Genomic DNA, 18995 nt, shown 5'->3' with positions numbered 1-18995 from the left:
GAGGTTGCCAACAGCAGTAGTTGACTCAGAGACTTCCAAGCTTCATTTCCCTCTGCTACTTTTCTACATTTTCCTTACCCTATTTCTGATGAAATACAGTTGTCAGCCTTATAGGAAGAGGTTGGAGAAGGGCATGGGGTAAAATCTGTCGCCACATCCCACATAACTACTGAATACAAGTATCTGAAATGTTCGGTTACCTTGCAAGGAAGCAATTTAACTACCTGAGTTGTCTTCCACAGAGAGTGATAAAGAGTTATGATTCTGCATCAAAACCATCATGACATTGCTTCGAACAACACACTAACCGTGTCACTGGCACTCAATTAATGTTAAATATAATGGCCTTTCAGTCATAAATAATATCGGAGGAATGAGGTGGTTTTTATAAATGAATTTTCCAGACAAATGAAGCTCCCCCATCAAGAACCAAAAGATGTTCAAATTTTGCCATCATTTTTGATAGAACTTAAATATATTTCACATATTCAATGACCACTTAAACAAGGTGCAAGCATCATTATTTATTTTGCTTACTTATAGCCAATGATCACCTTAAATGCAAAACACTGATACACACAGTGGCTTCTCTTAACAGCACCGATTATGTTGCTCTAGTTCTTCAAGTCTCCTTTAAGTATTTCAGGCCCTTTGCCTGTCTGGCTATTTTCTGTTGGTCTGACTGTTCTTAGGTTGTGCTTTCTCACACCTGTTCCCATTTGCTCTATCTGAGAAACCAGATGATAAAGCTTATGGGAATGAGCTGCATTATTTCGCAATTCTCAGTCCAAAGGCCCCAGGTAAGGGCCTAAGAGTCATTCCATATTTCAAATAAGGAGTGTGCCAATCTAGCACATCCATCAGAGGAACTAAGGCAGTAACTTCTAATTTTACTAAAAGAGGGACTGATAAATACAGTTTTAGTTTATCGACAATCCATTCATAACAGCTGAAGGGAAACTTCTCTCTGAAGTCCTCTACGAGATTTCATCAATCTTCAGAGATCTAAGGCATCACTAATAGAATTTAAATGCACTGTCTCACTCCATTTCACCTTTCTCATCCCCATAACCTAACCAGCTCAATCATGGCCAGGCACCAATAGTCACTGGGACAACTAAGCCAACATTTAAAGTGAGGGAGAAATGATCACTTTCATCCTGTCCAAGATCTCCATTCTCAGAATGGTAATAACCAGGGAGTAATTAACTAACTATACAGTTCATTACTTTTTACTTTGCCCTGATCCAGAAAGCTTTAAGAGAGCTACTAACTACAGCATAGCCTTGGACAGACTGACTAGACTACTGATGAAACTCTGAATGTTGGCCACGTGTACAGCTCATTTTCATACAAAACAGCCACAAAGCATTCCTTACACTAAGGTCACAGATGATCCTGGCCCCCTGGTCAACATTAAGTGCACCAGGAATTCTTGCTTCATGCAAGGCAGCCATAGAGATTTGTAGTATCCTTGATGAGAATTTGACAGGACCTGGGGGCTTTTCGTTAGATGGCAATAAATTGAATGAACCAGATCTTTTTTCTTGGTATGTTTAAGTATGAAACACACTGAGGCCCACCTGAAGGGGGTCAGGAAACTAAGAGACACAGAGAAAAGGATGCCAGCCAAAGCTAAGATGTAGAAAGAAGAAAAAGCAGTTGAAAGAGGTAAAGAGAATCAGGTGCCACCTTGGTGGAAGCCATAGAAACAGAGACAAACTAAGATATGAAAATGGTAACTTACAGACACCCAACCTATGGCCATATACATGAAAAGTCATCTGGCTCTAGGATAGTTGTGCAATTTTGTACTTTTTTTGTGATCCTTAATAAACCACACCCTCTAAAGTGATCTCAGCATTTCTTTTCCTTGCAACCTTAATGATCCTAACTCATATACCACTATTCCCAGAGTAGAGGGAAGTGAACTCTCCAGGTTTATCCCATTCGAATGAGCAGTCTCTGTATGCAAATGAAGTTGGTGAGGAATTTACCATTCAACAAATCCCCATAGAAGTGGCTCATGGGAAGGTAAATCTGTCATTTGGTGCTTTGAGGTTTAAGGAAAGTCTTCATCTGTTCTTTAACTGACCAGGTGTTTAAATGGTTCTTCCTGCTATGGGATTCACAGAATAAATTCCCCAAATGACAGAAATGTGGTCCAACACCTAAGCAGACAGTGGGTGATCGGATAAGGGTAATACATTCATCAAGGCAGATCTCATCGATTTATCAGATAAATTAATCAGGACAAAAAAGCTACTATGAGCATGGAGAATACGAGGGATGAACTGTGTCTCCTTGGCCTTTTGCAAACTCCTGGGCAAACCATCTTGATTGCTTTGTGTTGTTCCCTGATTTTATAGCAAGTACATCTGGAAGGGATGAATAGAGACCTCATCTCCCAGTTCTTTGGTCTTCTTTTCGGACACCCATTTAGTCATCCGTTAAGTCTCCACTTCATGCAATGCCCAGTGATAGATGCTGGCAATACAGCACCTACCTACCAGCTGGGAAAGATTGCAACTAATTTTGTCATTATAACTATGGTAAGTGCTCTGAAGGAGAAGCACAGAAGCTGTGAGGATGACTAACAGGGAATGTCTTGGGAGTCATCAAAGGCTTTCTAACCTAAGTGTTTGTTTACTGAAGTAGAACTAACTCAGCCAAAAGGGACCAGAAGAGCTTTCTAGGTAGAGAACAGCAGAGGCTAAGACCCTGAAGCAGAAGAGGTAAAGCAGACAGGATAAAGTATTCAGGCTATTGCAGCCAGAAGACAGAGAGGAAGGCCAAGAGGGCAAAGATACATGTGCTAAAAGCAGGGACCAGAACCTAGTCCTTGAAGCCACATTGAGGATTTGTGTTTATTTTCTATTCTGGGTGAGGAATATTTGACCTACTATTTGGAGCCAGTGGAAATTTTGCCCTTGATGTTTTGATTCTGTAATTATGAATACACCATCCAACCCAAATAATACAAAATAAATGAATTTTTATCTAAAAAGCAGTCTTCTTAGCAATTAAATCAATTTCATTCTTGATAAATTACCATACAGATTTCCATTTCCTTTTTAATTTACTAAAATTAAGATCCATTTTTATTATAAATTTTCCATGGAAACTCGATTCATCAATAGTTTTATCCTCAAGTTATCTTCAATGGTCCTTATCAAGACTTGAGACAATCATTTTTATTAAAATTTCATCAAGTGTCATCTTTAATCCCTTTCAGTTTTTGTTGTTATTGTTGTTGGTTATATCTATAAGCAATGCTCTCTTTGAGTTAGATGAATGAGTTTTTATTTATTTCTTAGCTAATCCATGAGAAAATCTTGTATTGTCCCTGGACCACACTTTGAGAATCCCTTGTAATGTTTCCCAACAGGTGGTTCACATACCACTTGCTTTGAGGTGGCAAAAGTATTTTTTAATAATTATGTATTTTAAGTGCTCATTAGAATGTTATAATACATTTGACACGTGATTATTCCTTAAGACACATTAAATCTGTCCCAAGTTAAGGAAAATAAGTCATTTGCAAGTATCCAATCAAAGAACAAAAGACAAGTCAAACGTTCTGCTCAAGTTTTCCATATTTTCTACAAGGAGAGTGGATTACTTTCACCGTGTGAAATTATTCTTTAAAGTATTCTATTACCATTCAATTCTTTTGAAATCAGTCACGTGCTGATGTGGGATGACATAGAGGTCAGGTTTCAAAGGATTCTGGGAGAGTAAAAGGGAGTTATATTTCCAAGAAAAAGCAGGAAAGAGGAAGGTAGTTGGTTAACAACGTGCATTTTGCAGTCAATCTGATCTGGGTAGGAATCCTAGCTTTAACATTACTAACGCTGTGATCTTGTACAAATTACCGTTTGTAAACTGCAAATTCCCCTTCTACCAAATGTAAATAATAAGAATTAACTCGTAAGATTGACCATTAGCTAAGATACCGCACATAAAACAAGTAACAGAGCCTGGCACATAGGAGTACTCAGTATACAGTTATCCTTACAGATTTTAATTATCACCTTCAAGTCCCCAGAGCTGCTACAGCACCCAAGTCAGAGCACACGCTCAACGAATAGATTTTGGGGATGAAGGTAGGTGCCCTGCCTTGGTTAAAAAAAAAAGGGAGGGGGCGGTGCACACCTGCCCCGATGTTATGCGAGGGTCTGCAAGATTACAAGTAAGGTAATCTTGGAAGGTGTGGCTTCCAAGTCAGAACCAGCAGAATTCAAACGTCCAGAGCACCCAGCCTAGTCAGAGTGAAAAATCGCCAGCGTGCCACAACTGCCCGGCTGGCTGCGCGTGCGTCGGCCGGAAGACAGATGGCGCGCTCCACGACCCGCCCGATCGATCGACCAGATCGAGGATCGTCAAGTCAGTTCTGACTGCTCAAAGTGCTCCTTCTCGCGAGGCTTCAGACCAGGCGCCTGGGGGAAGGGGCGGACCCGGCTGGAGAGAGAGGAGGAGCGTGAAGCCGCTGCACGCTGCGTTCCCAGGAGGCTGTGCGCGCTCCTCGCTTCCTCCGGGGTAGTCTGAGCGGGCGCGTGAACTGCTCCCTGCGTAGTGGCCATGGCTCTCCACGTCCCCAAGGCCCCGGGCTTTGCCCAGATGCTCAAGGAGGGAGCGAAGGTAAGGAAAGGAGGAAGGAGGAGTGAGGTGGGAGAGTCGGCGTAGGGCAGCGGCGGCCGCAGCGAAGGAGAAGGGCGTACTAACGAGCCGGGCGTGCTCCCCCGACACAGCGGTCGGAGGGAGAGAAGATTCCAGAAAGGGAGGTGTTCTCGGGAGGGCTCTGCCGCGGAGGCCCGCGGGCATTTTGGTTCTTTATGGACGCCGGGGAGGGTCGAGCGGGCAGAGACGGCGAGTGGGGGACGAGGCCGCAGACACCGCGTTCTGTACTTGGTTGTCGGACAGATAGATGTAAGGCCGCTCCTGCATTTTTCCTCCATCCGTAAAACGGGGGTGATGAGTCTTCTCCTTTAGAAGGCGACACAGGTGAAACAACGTAGGTGAAATTGCTTTGGGAACTGCGAAGCCGATTGCCACAGTTCGGGGAGTGGGTGGTGCGGTTAAGACAGGGACAAAGGCCTGTCTTGGCAACTTTTTTCTAAATGAGAAACAGCAGGCTCCCCATTTAGTTCGCAGAAGCAGTGCGTTATAGTAGGATAAACTGATTACAACGCGAATGGATTCTGGTCGCAACTTAGGTTAGCTAGCTTGATGTAAAACTTATCCCTTTGGGTCTTGCTTTTCTCATTATTAAATTGAGCAGTTTGGACGAAAAGGGTTGTAACGATCACAGTTGTAACCCACAAGGTAAGTGACACCCTGGCCTAAATAAAACTGCTTTGTTTTACGGCGAGATCGTGGACGTAATTTCAGAAGCTTAGTTTTTTAAAAATATCTTAAAGCACTACTGATAAATGTGTCTCTTGTGTACAAATGGTAGTGTTCCTTTATTTGTCCCCCATATTTTCTGTGCTTAGTTAAAGGTATGTAGATAGTGTGGTTCCATTTATGGTAACAGGTTTAGGGAACTAGGTTCTTGTTGGCATGATGCACTTTTGGGATGTTGTGAATATAGTAAATATCAAGGTTTAATGTAAATATTGGTGAAAGAGCTTCACTGAAAATGACTGCTCACTTTTTTAAAAGGCTGAAGAACGTCCATGGCTTTTATTTTTCTGAGGCAGAAATAATAAATGGCCAAATGAACAAAAAGGATAATTTCAAATAATGATAAAGGAAATAAAGTCTGCCTCTAAAAAAAAAATTAAAAAGGAAGGGTTGGGGTAGATAGAACAATTAAGATGTTCAGGAAAGAACTCTCAGCTCTGTGCTTAGTGGCCAAGATTAAAGGCAGAAGTGTTCCAGGCTGAGGGACCAGTGAGTACAAAGACCCTGAGGATGGAATGAGTGTCACCTGCTAAAAGAAAACAAGAAAGGTGATAGGGCTGAAGCTTACCAACGGAACGGTAAGAGATGAATTGAGAAGAGTTGTAGGCAAGGGTTAGAATGTGCCTACACATTTATCCCTGACAGGGACTTCACATTTTTTCCTAAGTGATGGGAAGTCATTAAAGGGTTTGACAGGATCTAATTTATGATCAGAGATGACTGTTCCTCAGGGAATGGGGATGGGGGAAAAACAAGAATGTAAGGCAGGAGATCTTTAGAACAGTATTGTCTGTCTGCTGTGATGGAAGTGTTCTATATCAGGACTGTCCAGTATGGTACCCACTAGTCACAAGTAGCTACTGGGCACTTGAGTTGTGCCTAGTGCAATTGAGGGATTGAATTTTTAATTAATTACTTAAAATTTAAATAGCCACTTGTGGCAAGTGGCTACTCTCTTGGGCAAAGCAGCTCTAGAAAAATGTTCACATGAACAGTAGGCTCTTGAAATTTATCTGAGACCACAGGTAAATTCCAAGTCTAAAAGAAGTCCGGTGTAAAACTTGAGAATTTTAGTACTGTGACCAATTCAGCAGTTTTCAATGTGTACACGTTGGAATTATATTGCAGTTCAAATGAGCATTCAAAATCTGTATGCTTTGGTTCCTAAAAATTTATGAGGCAGATATGTTAATTCCCAGTGAACAAAGAACTGCTGGTTTTACAATGCTCAGGTTTTAACACAATAAATATTCATGACCACATTTCAACTTTTAGAAAGTACTGATAAACTCTGAAAAGGTATTTTTATCTGCAAGAGCTCATTTGCTTTCTCTAATCAATCTTAGCACTCTTCCCTGCACTTTTTCACTACATTTTTTAAAAATTATAGGTTTTATGTTTTGATGTGTAAGTAGGTACCTGTGGTCCCTAAAAATGTCTTGCTTTATTCATTCAACTAGTGGACAAATCTGTGGATCATTTGTGAATACCAAGCATCATACTTTACATATATAAATCTTGCTTGATAGTTTTAACAATCCTCTGAAACAGGTACTATTATATTACCCCATTTTACAGATGAAGAAATTATTGAGATTCACTGTCCCGCCTAATCAGAAGTTTTTTTTGACAGCATTTTTCAGGGTTAGAAGAGGCTGTGTACAGGAATATACAGGCTTGCAAGGAGCTTGCCCAGACAACTCGTACAGCATATGGACCAAATGGTAATTTCTAAATTCATGTTTTAAAAGATACAGTACTGTAATAGAATTTTGTGTACTAGCTCTTTCAAACTTGTTCTGAGGATATTATATGTACATTGAGAGTTTTCACCATAATATAGTATGGTATTGAAATTTATTTCATAGCTCAGTGACACCAGTACAGTGTTTCTAATCTTTAGTCAGCAATTCAGATCTTTTTAGAAAAGTTGGAATCCAAATGTTACGTTTTGTCGTATTGAGAGGATAGAAAAGTTATAGTGCTTTCACCATTGAGGCAGTACCTAGTGTTCACGGTTGTAGATGTGGAACAGATCTTTTACATAGAGTGACATTATAATTTAAGGGAGAAAAATTCTCTCTTGTCTCCTACCATCGACTGAATTAATTGATACAGATTTATGGAATAAGCAAAAAAATAAGTGTACTTTTAAATAGATTATTTTAGTCTTTGTACATGTTAATATGCTGTGTTGATTGAACAAAAATATGACAAAATTGGCATCCTCGCTAATAAACATTATCGGAGATTAAAAAGGAAAGAGTACAGGTGTGCAGTCAGGCAAAGCCATAGGGCTATGAGATAACCTTAAAGAATAGGTAATATGTTTTGAGTTCTTACAAAGTTATTTTTAGGAATGGATATAAATTTATATTTCTTGACTAGATTTTCCCAGTATTTGGAGAAGGGTTTGAGTAATAATGGATTTCTTTTCTAATTGTTATTTTTGAGGAATGAACAAAATGATTATCAACCACCTGGAGAAGTTGTTTGTGACAAATGATGCAGCAACTGTTTTAAGAGAGCTAGAAGTAAGTTATTTCTGTAAAAAAGCCAAGAACTGTTTTGGTGACGTCAAAAATTCAGTATATTTTAACATAAAAGAACCTTTATTTCAAATTGGATAATAAGGGATTTTTTTATTCCCAACTTGAAAATTCATTATACAGATTTTCCTAATTATAAAGAGTCCTCTTTATGTTTAACATCTTAGCAACTCAGATTTTAAATCTCCTAAATTATTAATTTATGGAATGATTGGTTGTGATAAAAAAATATATTTGCTCATAATCATATCAAATTGAATATGTTGTCTTGTTCTGTAGAGTGTAACACTGAAGTGAATTATTCCATAAAGTAGAAACATCTGATACTTGAAAATAGTGGTGTTTTTTTTTTTTTTAATTGTCTTTGTGAAGATAAAACAGTTTGTGGAATTTTGCTTTGTTCACCTGCAGTTTTGATGTTATAGAATCTGTAGAATAGATACTGCCAGCCGAGGTATGAGGACAGCCTGGCACCTGAACACATAGAGCACCATTCCTCAGCAGGCTGCTAATTGAAGCATATGTTCAATCTCAGGGAATTTTCTTGAACTTAGCTCTTAAAGCACCAGAGCTTAATGCTTTTAGACAGAACTCCATAGATAAGTTAACATTTCTTCAACTTCTTAAATAACAGTATAGGCTTGAAGTAATAATATTGAACAAAACAAATTTAATTCCACAAGATATTTATAGAGGGGCTTATTGTGAATGTGAATGTTGTACTCTGTGATGTTCTCAGGAGTTGTTCAAGTGTGACGGGGATACTGCCCTCATAATAAACTATAGTGTCAGCTTTTTAGTTTTCTCAGTGCTATCAGCTGTTACTCTGATTATTTCTTAAAAAGCATCTAAATCCTAAGAAACGATCACTTAAAATTTTGATATGCTGTTTTTAAGAAATGTTTTATATTCCCCTCCTTTTAAACCATAATTGATAACCCCTTACAAAAAGAATACATAAAAATTGAGACTTGTGATGAAGTTAAATGACATCTATTTTAGCACTTCTGAAGCCTTTTTTAAAAGTGCCTTAGGTTTAGTGGTTGGAATTACTTTGTTTTTTAATTTAGTGAATATATAATAAAGTTATGAACCTTATGTATGCAGGTGTACATACTGGGTGACTGACCATTAAAAGAAAGTGCCTGTGAAGTTATTTTCATTTATAGTGATGCATTCGTGTTCATAGGCCTAGGTGGACTTGGATTGTCTTCTTGTGACTACACTATAAGTAGTGTGTAGCAGTGTGATCACATGAGTTACCTGTCTAACAGGTAACTGTTACTTGTCAGACAGTTACCTGTCTGACAGGTATCACCCATAGGGAGATTGGAGTCTATTAATTTAAGAAGAAATGGAAATGAACAATTTTATTTTGCTTTAAGGATCAAATGTTTTAGCTTGATATTCAAATTCAAACCCCTTCTGTCAGGTACAGCATCCTGCTGCAAAAATGATTGTAATGGCCTCTCACATGCAAGAGCAAGAGGTTGGAGATGGCACAAACTTTGTTCTGGTTTTTGCTGGAGCTCTTCTAGAATTAGCTGAAGAGCTTCTGAGACTCGGCCTGTCAGTTTCAGAGGTGAGTGTTCATTTTATAATCTACCTCTGTTTCATATTTGCTTATGTATATATACCTACTAAATAAAAGTCATTAGTAATAGCTGATTTTGAGCAGTTTTCTCTGTGCCAGGCATTGTAGTACATATGCTTCACATGCAGTATCTCATTCTGTCCTTACAAGAACCCTATGAGTGGGGCCTATTAGAAGTAATCCTGTTTTGTTTCAGATAAGGAAAGTGAGCCTTAAGTTAGGAAAACCTTGCGCAAGTAGCTAGTAATGGCAGTTAGGATTCAAATTTGGGCTCTCACCAAAGCCTGCACCCTTAAATAGTAGGCTGTGCCGTGAATGTTATTCTGAAAGTGTGCTTTGTTTTTTTCTATTGAAAATAAAGATTGGTATTCATTGGGTTACCAAAATAAGCTACCTTAAGTCATGTCAAAATTACATCTTTTGAAGAAACATTTTTGCTTTTTACATTTAAGGTCATAGAAGGTTATGAAATAGCCTGCAAAAAAGCCCATGAGATTCTTCCTGACTTGGTGTGTTGTTCTGCAAAAAGTCTTCGGGATGTTGATGAAGTGTCATCTCTACTTCATACCTCCATAATGAGTAAACAATATGGTAATGAAGCATTTCTGGCCAAACTTATTGCTCAGGCATGTGGTGAGTAAATATCAGTAAATGAAAAGATCCAAAATTAAAATGTCTTAATGTGATTAAGATATTTTCTCTGTTGTCCCAATATATCTTTTGATATGTCTCGTTTTCTTAACAGTATCTATTTTTCCTGACTCTGGCCACTTCAATGTTGATAACATCAGAGTTTGTAAGATTCTGGTAAGTTTAGAAAATGCATTAATGTTATCTAGATAGATCAGATTTTTTTTTGCAAAAAAAAAAAAAAATTTCTGTTAATCTAAATTTTATCTTGTGGGTTTTAGGCACTTAGGACTTCCTGCCTTTGTTGTAGCATTTGGATATTGCTAGATTGTAATACTACCACTTGTTAAATTTAAAAGGATATCAACATATTATCTTCTTAAGTCATCATTTTTCCATGATAGCTGGAAGGTTGAGAATAGTGCATAAACAAAATATTATTTGCAATCTTGATATATGCTGACTTATAAAAATGAGCTTAGAAGGCAATTTTGAATGAGGTTCAAGTTTTTCTGTTGCTCTATAATAATAAAATTCATACTTTTAATATTTAAAGAGTATGTGATAAAAATATTGTGCTTGATGCAGTAAAACCTATAACTGTAGTGATTTTACACATGTGATTGTTAACGTAGCTGAGTTTAGCTTACATTAGTACATGTGTTAGCTGTAAATGTGTGTGTATTAATATATGTGCTGGGTGTTTTCTGACTTTATCCATGCCCTGCCTTCCCCTTCGCCATTACATGGTAAGCTTGTGAAATCAGAAACTTGGCTTTGATCCCTATTCTGCCTGGTACATTGGTACAGAGTGAGTGAATGGCTTAGAGCAGTTGTTCTTTGATTCTTCCCAGTACACTGAAGGACGCCCGTCCATAACAGTGGCTCGTTGCCACAGTGATTCCTGCATTGAGCAGACTGGTATGCTTTATGTCCACCACCCTACTCATCCCCAGGAGTCACTGCCTTTGTATATTATATTATTTAGAAATGAATATTTTTGGTGCATGCAGAATCAACAAATTAGCCCTGATGTTATTTTCATGAAATCACTGGTGATTTTGACATCCAACTCCTTAGGGCTCTGGTGTCCATTCCTCTTCAGTATTGCATGGCATGGTTTTTAAGAAGGAAACTGAAGGTGATGTAACATCTGTCAAAGATGCAAAAATAGCAGTGTACTCTTGTCCTTTTGATGGAATGATAACAGAAACTAAGGTATGTAGATTTCAGAACCTTAAAGGTAAAAATTTGTGGTTATCCTTTCAGATAGTTTTAATGATTCTAAAATTTTGAGGTAGAGTTTCCTCTTAATCCAGTGAATACTGCATAATTATTGAAAATTGCCGGGTTATGTTTATTTTTTAATCAGACTTATATTTGAATATCTAATTCAAATACTAAGTACAAAACTTGGAACATTAGATGGTGACAGTATTGTTTATATTCTAATAAACAGCTCTTGACTTCTAGTAGAACTTACACAATTCAGCAGGTTAAATGTTCAGTGAAGAAAATGAGTGTGTGCTGTTCATTAAAATTTTTTTAATAACAAATTTATTTTTATTTTTGGCTGTGTTGGGTCTTCATTGCTGCGTGCAGGCTTTCTCTACTTGGGGCGAGTGGGGGCTACTCTTCATTGTGGTGCGCAGGCCTCTCATTGCGGTGGCTTCCCTCGTTGCGGAGCATGGGCTCTAGGCGTGTGGGCTCAGTAGTTGCGGCTCCCGGGCTCTAGGGCACAGGCTCAGTAGTTGTGGTTCACGGGCTTAGTTGCTCCTTGGCATGTGGGATCTTCCCGGACCAGGGCTGGAACCCGTGTCCCCTGCATTGGCAGGCGGATTCTTAACCCTTATGCCACCAGGGAAGTCCCTGAAGTTTGTTTTTAAAAATACATGTTAAGAAGTTTGAAGTATATGTTTATAGGTCACTGTTGATTGCATCCCTAGAATTCTTGAAATCTGAGTTGTGGACGGTTTTTGAAGTTTTGCAGGGGTGGGGTGGGGCTGGTCACTTAGTCCACGTTTTAGAAAAAGTTTGAGAACCACAACATTCTTTTGGTTGACATTTATCAGAAGACAGATGTCAGGATACCTGTCTAACATCTAAAAATACAGTGTATTTCTCCAATTTTTCCATCAAAGTGCCTGTCAAAGAGCAAATGCATTGGTGTTGGGGGCAGGGGCATTGGTCTAGGAACAAGCTGAATTTCTGTTAATTTCATACAAATTTTGTATTCTGCTTCATGTTTGTGTTTATCTTCATATTTTTCCCCCAAATCTTTAAATTATTTCTTCAATAAAGTGTCATTCTGTGACTTTGAACAGCAACGTGGTGATATGGTTTTAAAGAAAATCCTCACTTATTTTGCTAGGGAACGGTATTGATAAAGACTGCTGAAGAATTGATGAATTTTAGTAAGGGAGAAGAAAACCTCATGGATACGCAAGTCAGAGCTATTGCTGGTAGTGGTGCAAATGTCGTCGTAACAGGTGGCAAAGTGGCAGACATGGCTCTTCATTATGCAAACAAATACAATATCATGTTGGTGAGGTAAGAGGGGACTGCATTCTATTAACCTGGATTGTAAATGGCTTTGAGTGGTGAAACACCAAGCAGATTAATTCAACACAACATGAAGACTGTTAAAAGGGGAAAAGTATGAGGTATTAGATTGCACGGCAAGAGGACTTAACTTGATCTAGGGGAACAGGAAGCACCTCTGAGAAAACTTACCTTTAGGCCGAGAGCTGAATGGCCAGTTAGCAGATGTTAATTGAAGAGGGAGAGGGAGGAGCTTAAGAGACCAGACACAGACCTGGTACACACTGCCAGCTGGAGCATGGGGTCAGGAACATAGCTTTAAATTCATGAACACGTTTGTGGCTTACACTAGACAGTTCACCCACCCGTTCCCACCTCTCCGAGCACCTAATATAACGTGCAGAGTAAATCACTCTTCTCCTCACAGAACATGCAGTTGCCCAAAGTAAAGCAGAAGTTTTCTGTGTACCAGGGCTTCCTTAGTATTTCAGAACTGTGAACCCTTGACATCCTAAGGAGACTGGAACTCTCCCAGGTCTAGAATAATGCCCTAAACACCTGTGACTGGATTGCACAGTGCAGTCCAGACCCATTCAGAGCTTGAACCTTCAGGGTCAAAAGAAGGTGACCTGAGGCCCAATGTACAGTTTCCTGTTTAATCTCTTGTGTTTTACTATGGTATCTCATGGAATTAAAACTTCTGTTAAGGTCTTTGTTTTGTTTTTTAAAGGCTGAACTCAAAATGGGATCTCAGAAGATTATGTAAAACAGTTGGTGCTACAGCTCTTCCTAGATTGGTATGTATTTTGGACAATATTAAAAGAGAGTTGAACCTATTTGAATTATTTTTATTACAAGAGTCGTTTTTTCGCAGACTCCTCCTGTCCTTGAAGAAATGGGACATTGTGACAGTGTTTACCTCTCAGAGGTTGGAGATACGCAGGTGGTGGTTTTTAAGCATGGTAAGTAGTAGTGGTAAACTATATGTATGTGAAGTGTGGGGAGTTCATTTCCTTTTACTAATCCCCAAATATATTTAATTTATTGACAGAAAAGGAAGATGGTGCCATTTCTACCATAGTGCTTCGAGGCTCCACAGACAATCTGATGGATGATATAGAGAGGGCAGTAGATGATGGTGTTAATACTTTCAAAGTTCTCACAAGGGTCAGTATCAGCATTCATCTTAATTTAGTATTTGTAAGTCCTCAAAAACACAGTTGGCAGACATTCTGAGAACTTGAAAGTGAATGGCTTGTGTAAAGCAAAGCACCTTCCTCCTTAAGACTCCACTTAAGTATTTGTTGCTGATGAATTTTCTAAAATGAAATGAAAAGGAGTAAATAGCAAATCAAGGCATTTTTTTTTTTTTTTTTTTGCGGTCCGCGGGCCTCTCCCTGTTGTGGCCTCTCCTGCCGCGGAGCACAGGCTCCAGATGCGCAGGCCCAGCTGTTCCGCGGCATGCAGGATCCTCTCGGACTGGGGCATGAACCCGCGTCCCCTGCATCGGCAGGCGGACTCAACCACTGCGCCACCAGGGAAGCCCAAGGCTTTTTCTTTATGTATATAACTGTTTTAAAGAGATGGTCTATGGTGGTTTTCAATTATAATATACCTTCAGTTGCTTCAGCACTATTCTTAGTGCTATTTCTGGAAATAACAGATAACCACATAGTGATGTTCCCATTCTTAACTTTGGTCCTTTTTGGTATACCAGACACTATGGTGCAGTAAGGTAATTTGTTCAAATCATGCTATTTTTATGACATTCATAATTGGAATTTGACTTTTATAAAACTTGTAATTGAATCTGATTAAAACCTCTAGCCTGGTGGAGTACTGGAATCTGAAAAGATTTAGAAAACTGGAAATTGCTTCTTGGTGACTTTTTTTTTTTTAAACTACGTATTATAGGATAAACGTCTTGTACCCGGAGGTGGAGCAACAGAAATTGAGTTAGCCAAACAGATCACATCGTATGGAGAGGTATATGGCTTTCTATGTACAAACTGACTTTCTTGTCGTTGTTTGAATAAAATTGAGTAATAAGCACATTTTTGTTTTAGACATGTCCTGGACTTGAACAGTATGCCATTAAGAAGTTTGCTGAGGCATTTGAAGCTATTCCTCGGGCACTGGCGGAAAACTCTGGAGTTAAGGCCAATGAAGTAATCTCTAAACTTTATGCAGTACATCAAGAAGGAAATAAAAATGTTGGATTAGATATTGAGGTATTTGAAAAAAGCACTATGAACTTGTTTTATTTTGTGAATGCACAACCTAAAAAGACGTATTAAGTTTAAAAGGAAAATCAGAAAATGTTCTGATTTGTGAACAAATGATTTTCATAACAGTTAGCTTTTTCATAGTTTATCTGATAGAGAATTTAGTATTTTGTTAAAATTTGTTTTATAGTGTAGATGAGGTAGTACTTTTTCCTAGCTACTTACTCTAGTTTTATTTAAGTAGCCATGTTTCTATTAAACAAATATTTTCACAAACATTTAAAGTGAAAGAATAAAAATAGTTTTGTGTTGACAGGCTGAAGTTCCTGCTGTAAAGGACATGTTGGAAGCTGGTGTTCTAGATACTTACCTGGGAAAACACTGGGCTATCAAACTGGCTACTAATGCTGCTGTCACTGTACTTAGAGTGGATCAGGTGAGTGAGAAGTGAAATTTTGATCCTTAAAAATACTAATTTTTATATAGTTGGAAGTATATTTTCATGGAACTAGAACATAGCACAGTTCTCATTCTATTCAAAGTACCCCCCCCCAAAATTGTTTTAATTCTATTACAGTTTTAAATTGTTTTGAATGTATTTCAGCTAATTTAAAATGAAGATTTTGCCAGTGAAAGAATCCTTTGCCATTTGGGAACTGGAGTGGGTAAAATCTGATATAGATTCATAGTTTTCAAGACTTTTTAGACTAAGAACCCCTTTGTACACATAATCTAGAGAGGAAGTTTAATATGGAATATGGAAGGGCCATAAAGATCTGAGGCGGATATTGCAGACTACAGTATTCCCTCCCTTATATGCAGTTTTACTTTCTGTGGTTTCAGTTTACCCACAAGTCACCTGCAATCCTAGAATATAAGAAAGAAAATCCTAGAAATAAGTAATTCATAAATTTTAAATTGTGTGCCATTATAAGTATACTGTGTGATGAAATCTCACACTGTCCTGGTCCAGGACGTGAATCATCTCTTCGTTCAGCATATCCACACTGTGTGCACTGTCTGTTAGCCACTTCGATTATCAGGTCAACATATTTTACTTACTGGTCCCAAAGTGCAAGAGTAGTGATGCTACCAATCAGATATTCTCTTATTGTGCCTAATTTATATATTTTATCATAGGTATGTATGTATGGGAAAAAGCACAGATATAGGGTTCATTACTATGCTCAGTTTCAGGCATCCACTGGGATTCTTAGAAGGCATCTAAGGGGGACTACTGTACCACCTTCAAGGAAGTGTGGAGATGATAGGACCTGGCATTTAAATTTTTTTCTTCTGTGACAGATTATGTCTTGGGGTACTAAGATCTTAAGGTATAAAAAATCATCGTATTTCTGCCAATATTTTTGAGGAATTATGGCAGAGAAGAAAAGTGGTGAAGACTACTTTGGATTCACAGATAAACCAGAATTCATAGTTTTTCAAAAAGGTGTTTTCTAAACTTAATGAAATGTATTTTCCTACAAAATTCTAGAAGTGATTATTAACCAATGAATAATTTTTAAATACTGAGTAGAAAATTTTAATTGCTAGGGGCACAGTATAAATCCATTAAATGAAAATCATGCCAAATTAATCGTGGGAGAAGCAAGTTTTAGGTAGAAATGGAAAGGAAATTAGACTTATTCTCAGATCGGTTGGTTGTAATTATAGCAAAACAAATTTCACTTCGGTAAAGGAAGAACTTTTTCTTAGGTAAGATGACCAAAAATGGAACCTGGAGATCCATTTTCAACACATTGAAAATAATCAGAGACTGGATATCTATGTACTGGATTTATTAATAGTGTATTTTTATATCAGTGCCTCAAATAGTTTTTAGTGGAAGAATATGTTTTTGGAGTTTTTAAACAAAGATAATGTTTAAATGCCTTAAGGAAATGTTTGTTCTATAAGTTAACATGGGGCTAAGAATAAAAAGGAGGACCAAAAGTATAAGGGGACAGGAGAAGCTAAGTAGACTGAAGCATGAGGTAAGCAGAAATTCTAATAGTAGAAGTTCCTAAGGAACTTTTTGAATGTCAGTGTCCAAGCAAGACAGTAATGTTAATAACACAAGTAAGTGCCTTGCTCACACAGGTACTTCTGAATTTTGGTTTTAAACTGGGAAGGCTGTGTTTTGTTTTACCCTAGGGGAGGATGTTCATTGTTATGTGCCCTTAGCACTCTGTACATGAAATATGTATCTGAAGAACCCATCCAACTATCTAATGAACACTCTTCAATATAGTTGTACCTATTTTGCATAGTACATATTCTGGAAAAGGACTTGTAAATCAAGTTTTAAGCATTGGAAAATGTAGTAGGGCTGGATTAATCTTGTTCAAGTGTTTATTTCACTAGTTCTCAAATTGCCTCCTAGTCAAGAGCATCAACATTACTGAAGAACTTAATAAAAATACAAATTCCCAGACCCACTGAGTGAAACTCTAGAAAGAGGCCCATCAGTCTGTTTTAAATAAGCCTTTCAGGTGATTGTGATGCCCTCTAAAGTTTGAGAACTGTTTTTAGGTACTTTTTTCTTAAACTATACTTGGGTTCTAAAATTATACTTACTGCCTTTAATTCAATCTGAATTTATTCTCATTTGGTAAAATGTTCCTCCAAGAATTTCAGGTTAGGTTTCTTTATGAAAGCAGCTTCTGAAAAGGGGTGGGAAATCTATTGAAGGTGGTAGTGAAGATATTTTACGGTTTGTGTTGCATGAGACTCAAGCCAAACCCCTTGATGTTATACAGAAAGATCTCTTAATTATAAATTTGGGAAGCAGTGAATACTGTATCCAATTTTGAGATTTAGAATGTATATCAGAGTTTTACAGTTCTACTGTGCGGAAAGCCAACTGACTTTAACTTCTCCTATATTTATTTGAGCCCAAAGCTACCACGCACCCCCAACACCTTTTTTTTTTTTTTTTTTCCCAAACATAACTCCTTTAAAAATGCTATATGATTATACTTGGAAAATGGTGGATTAGTGCATTCTAGATAAATGAGGCTTCTAGCACGTTTCCAGGCAACTAGGTGCTTGGATTTTTTCGTTTATGAACACACATTTCCTGTATTTGAATGGCTCTCACTTATAGGTACTAGAAAATGTCATTGTTGAACTTTATATATATTTTACGTATCAACCACTTTAGATTATAATGGCAAAACTGGCAGGTGGACCTAAAGCTTCTAAACCACAAGGAAATTGGGATAAAGATGGTTGGCAAGACGAATCTCATATATAAATAGCAAATCAGGTGCCAAACTGACTGATTTATGCCAGTGATGCATGCAGATATTTTTCACATTCCGAGCATTGGGTTGTTGAAGTGCATGTCTTAGAATGCCCCTCGCTAATGTGTGTGAATTTTGTTGCTATTAATGTCCACAAAAGTGGAAAACTCACCTGCTGGACAATAACAATATGCTAGTGTTTCATATGCAGTGTAATAACAGATTGCTCATTGGCGATGATTGCCTAATAATGAAGCAGGGTAGTAGAGAAATATTCTTTCTCTTCACTCTGGAGCTTGAGTTTGTAAGTATACTCTTGTGGATTTTGTTTTGCAGATCATCATGGCAAAACCAGCCGGTGGGCCCAAGCCTCCAAGTGGGAAGAAAGACTGGGATGATGACCAAAATGACTGAATGGCTAGATTTTTACTGTAGGTGAAGGCTGTGTTTGTAGTAGTACTCTAGGAATTGCCTGATGTTTTCATATTCTCCTAAATTAAGACGTGTTTTGTGTATCTTGTATTCTCGGCTGGATGATACAATAAACATGTTGTTACTATCAAAGCCTCTTTGTCTGAGGACCACTGTTCTTGGATCTGGATGACCTGTTTTGTCTCAGCCTTGCTAATGAAATGAACTGTGGCACTTAAGGCAAGTCACCTAAGTTATGAGGGGCCTGTTGGCAATATAAATCTGGCCTGCTGCCTGTTTTTATACGTAAGTTTTATTGGAACACAGCCATGATCAGGTATATTTATATATTGCCTATGGCTGCTTTTTACAAGGGAATGGCAGAGTTGCATGG

At 38.1% G+C, this 18995-nt stretch overlaps 1 protein-coding gene across 1 annotated transcript; it reads left to right on the top strand.

Annotated features, from left to right (window-relative positions):
• The first annotated feature begins 4499 nt into the window (after positions 1 to 4499).
• On the top strand, positions 4500 to 18754 carry CCT8 (chaperonin containing TCP1 subunit 8). The gene is made up of 15 exons (XM_024752912.1): positions 4500 to 4641; positions 7040 to 7130; positions 7861 to 7940; positions 9388 to 9537; positions 10002 to 10182; positions 10295 to 10356; positions 11260 to 11397; positions 12551 to 12729; positions 13451 to 13517; positions 13595 to 13682; positions 13772 to 13887; positions 14635 to 14706; positions 14787 to 14951; positions 15262 to 15381; positions 18527 to 18754. The coding sequence occupies exons 1-15, from the start codon at positions 4582 to 4584 to the stop codon at positions 18602 to 18604; spliced, it is 1647 nt and encodes a 548-aa protein (XP_024608680.1). The 5' UTR covers positions 4500 to 4581; the 3' UTR covers positions 18605 to 18754.
• Positions 18755 to 18995: the final 241 nt, after the last annotated feature.

Source organism: Neophocaena asiaeorientalis, unplaced genomic scaffold (genome assembly GCF_003031525.2).
Source record: "Neophocaena asiaeorientalis asiaeorientalis breed wild unplaced genomic scaffold, Neophocaena_asiaeorientalis_V1.1 scaffold245, whole genome shotgun sequence".
NCBI lineage: Eukaryota > Metazoa > Chordata > Mammalia > Artiodactyla > Phocoenidae > Neophocaena > Neophocaena asiaeorientalis.
The sequence above is the reverse complement of the archived record's forward strand: the minus strand, read 5'-3'. Positions and strand labels throughout refer to the sequence as shown.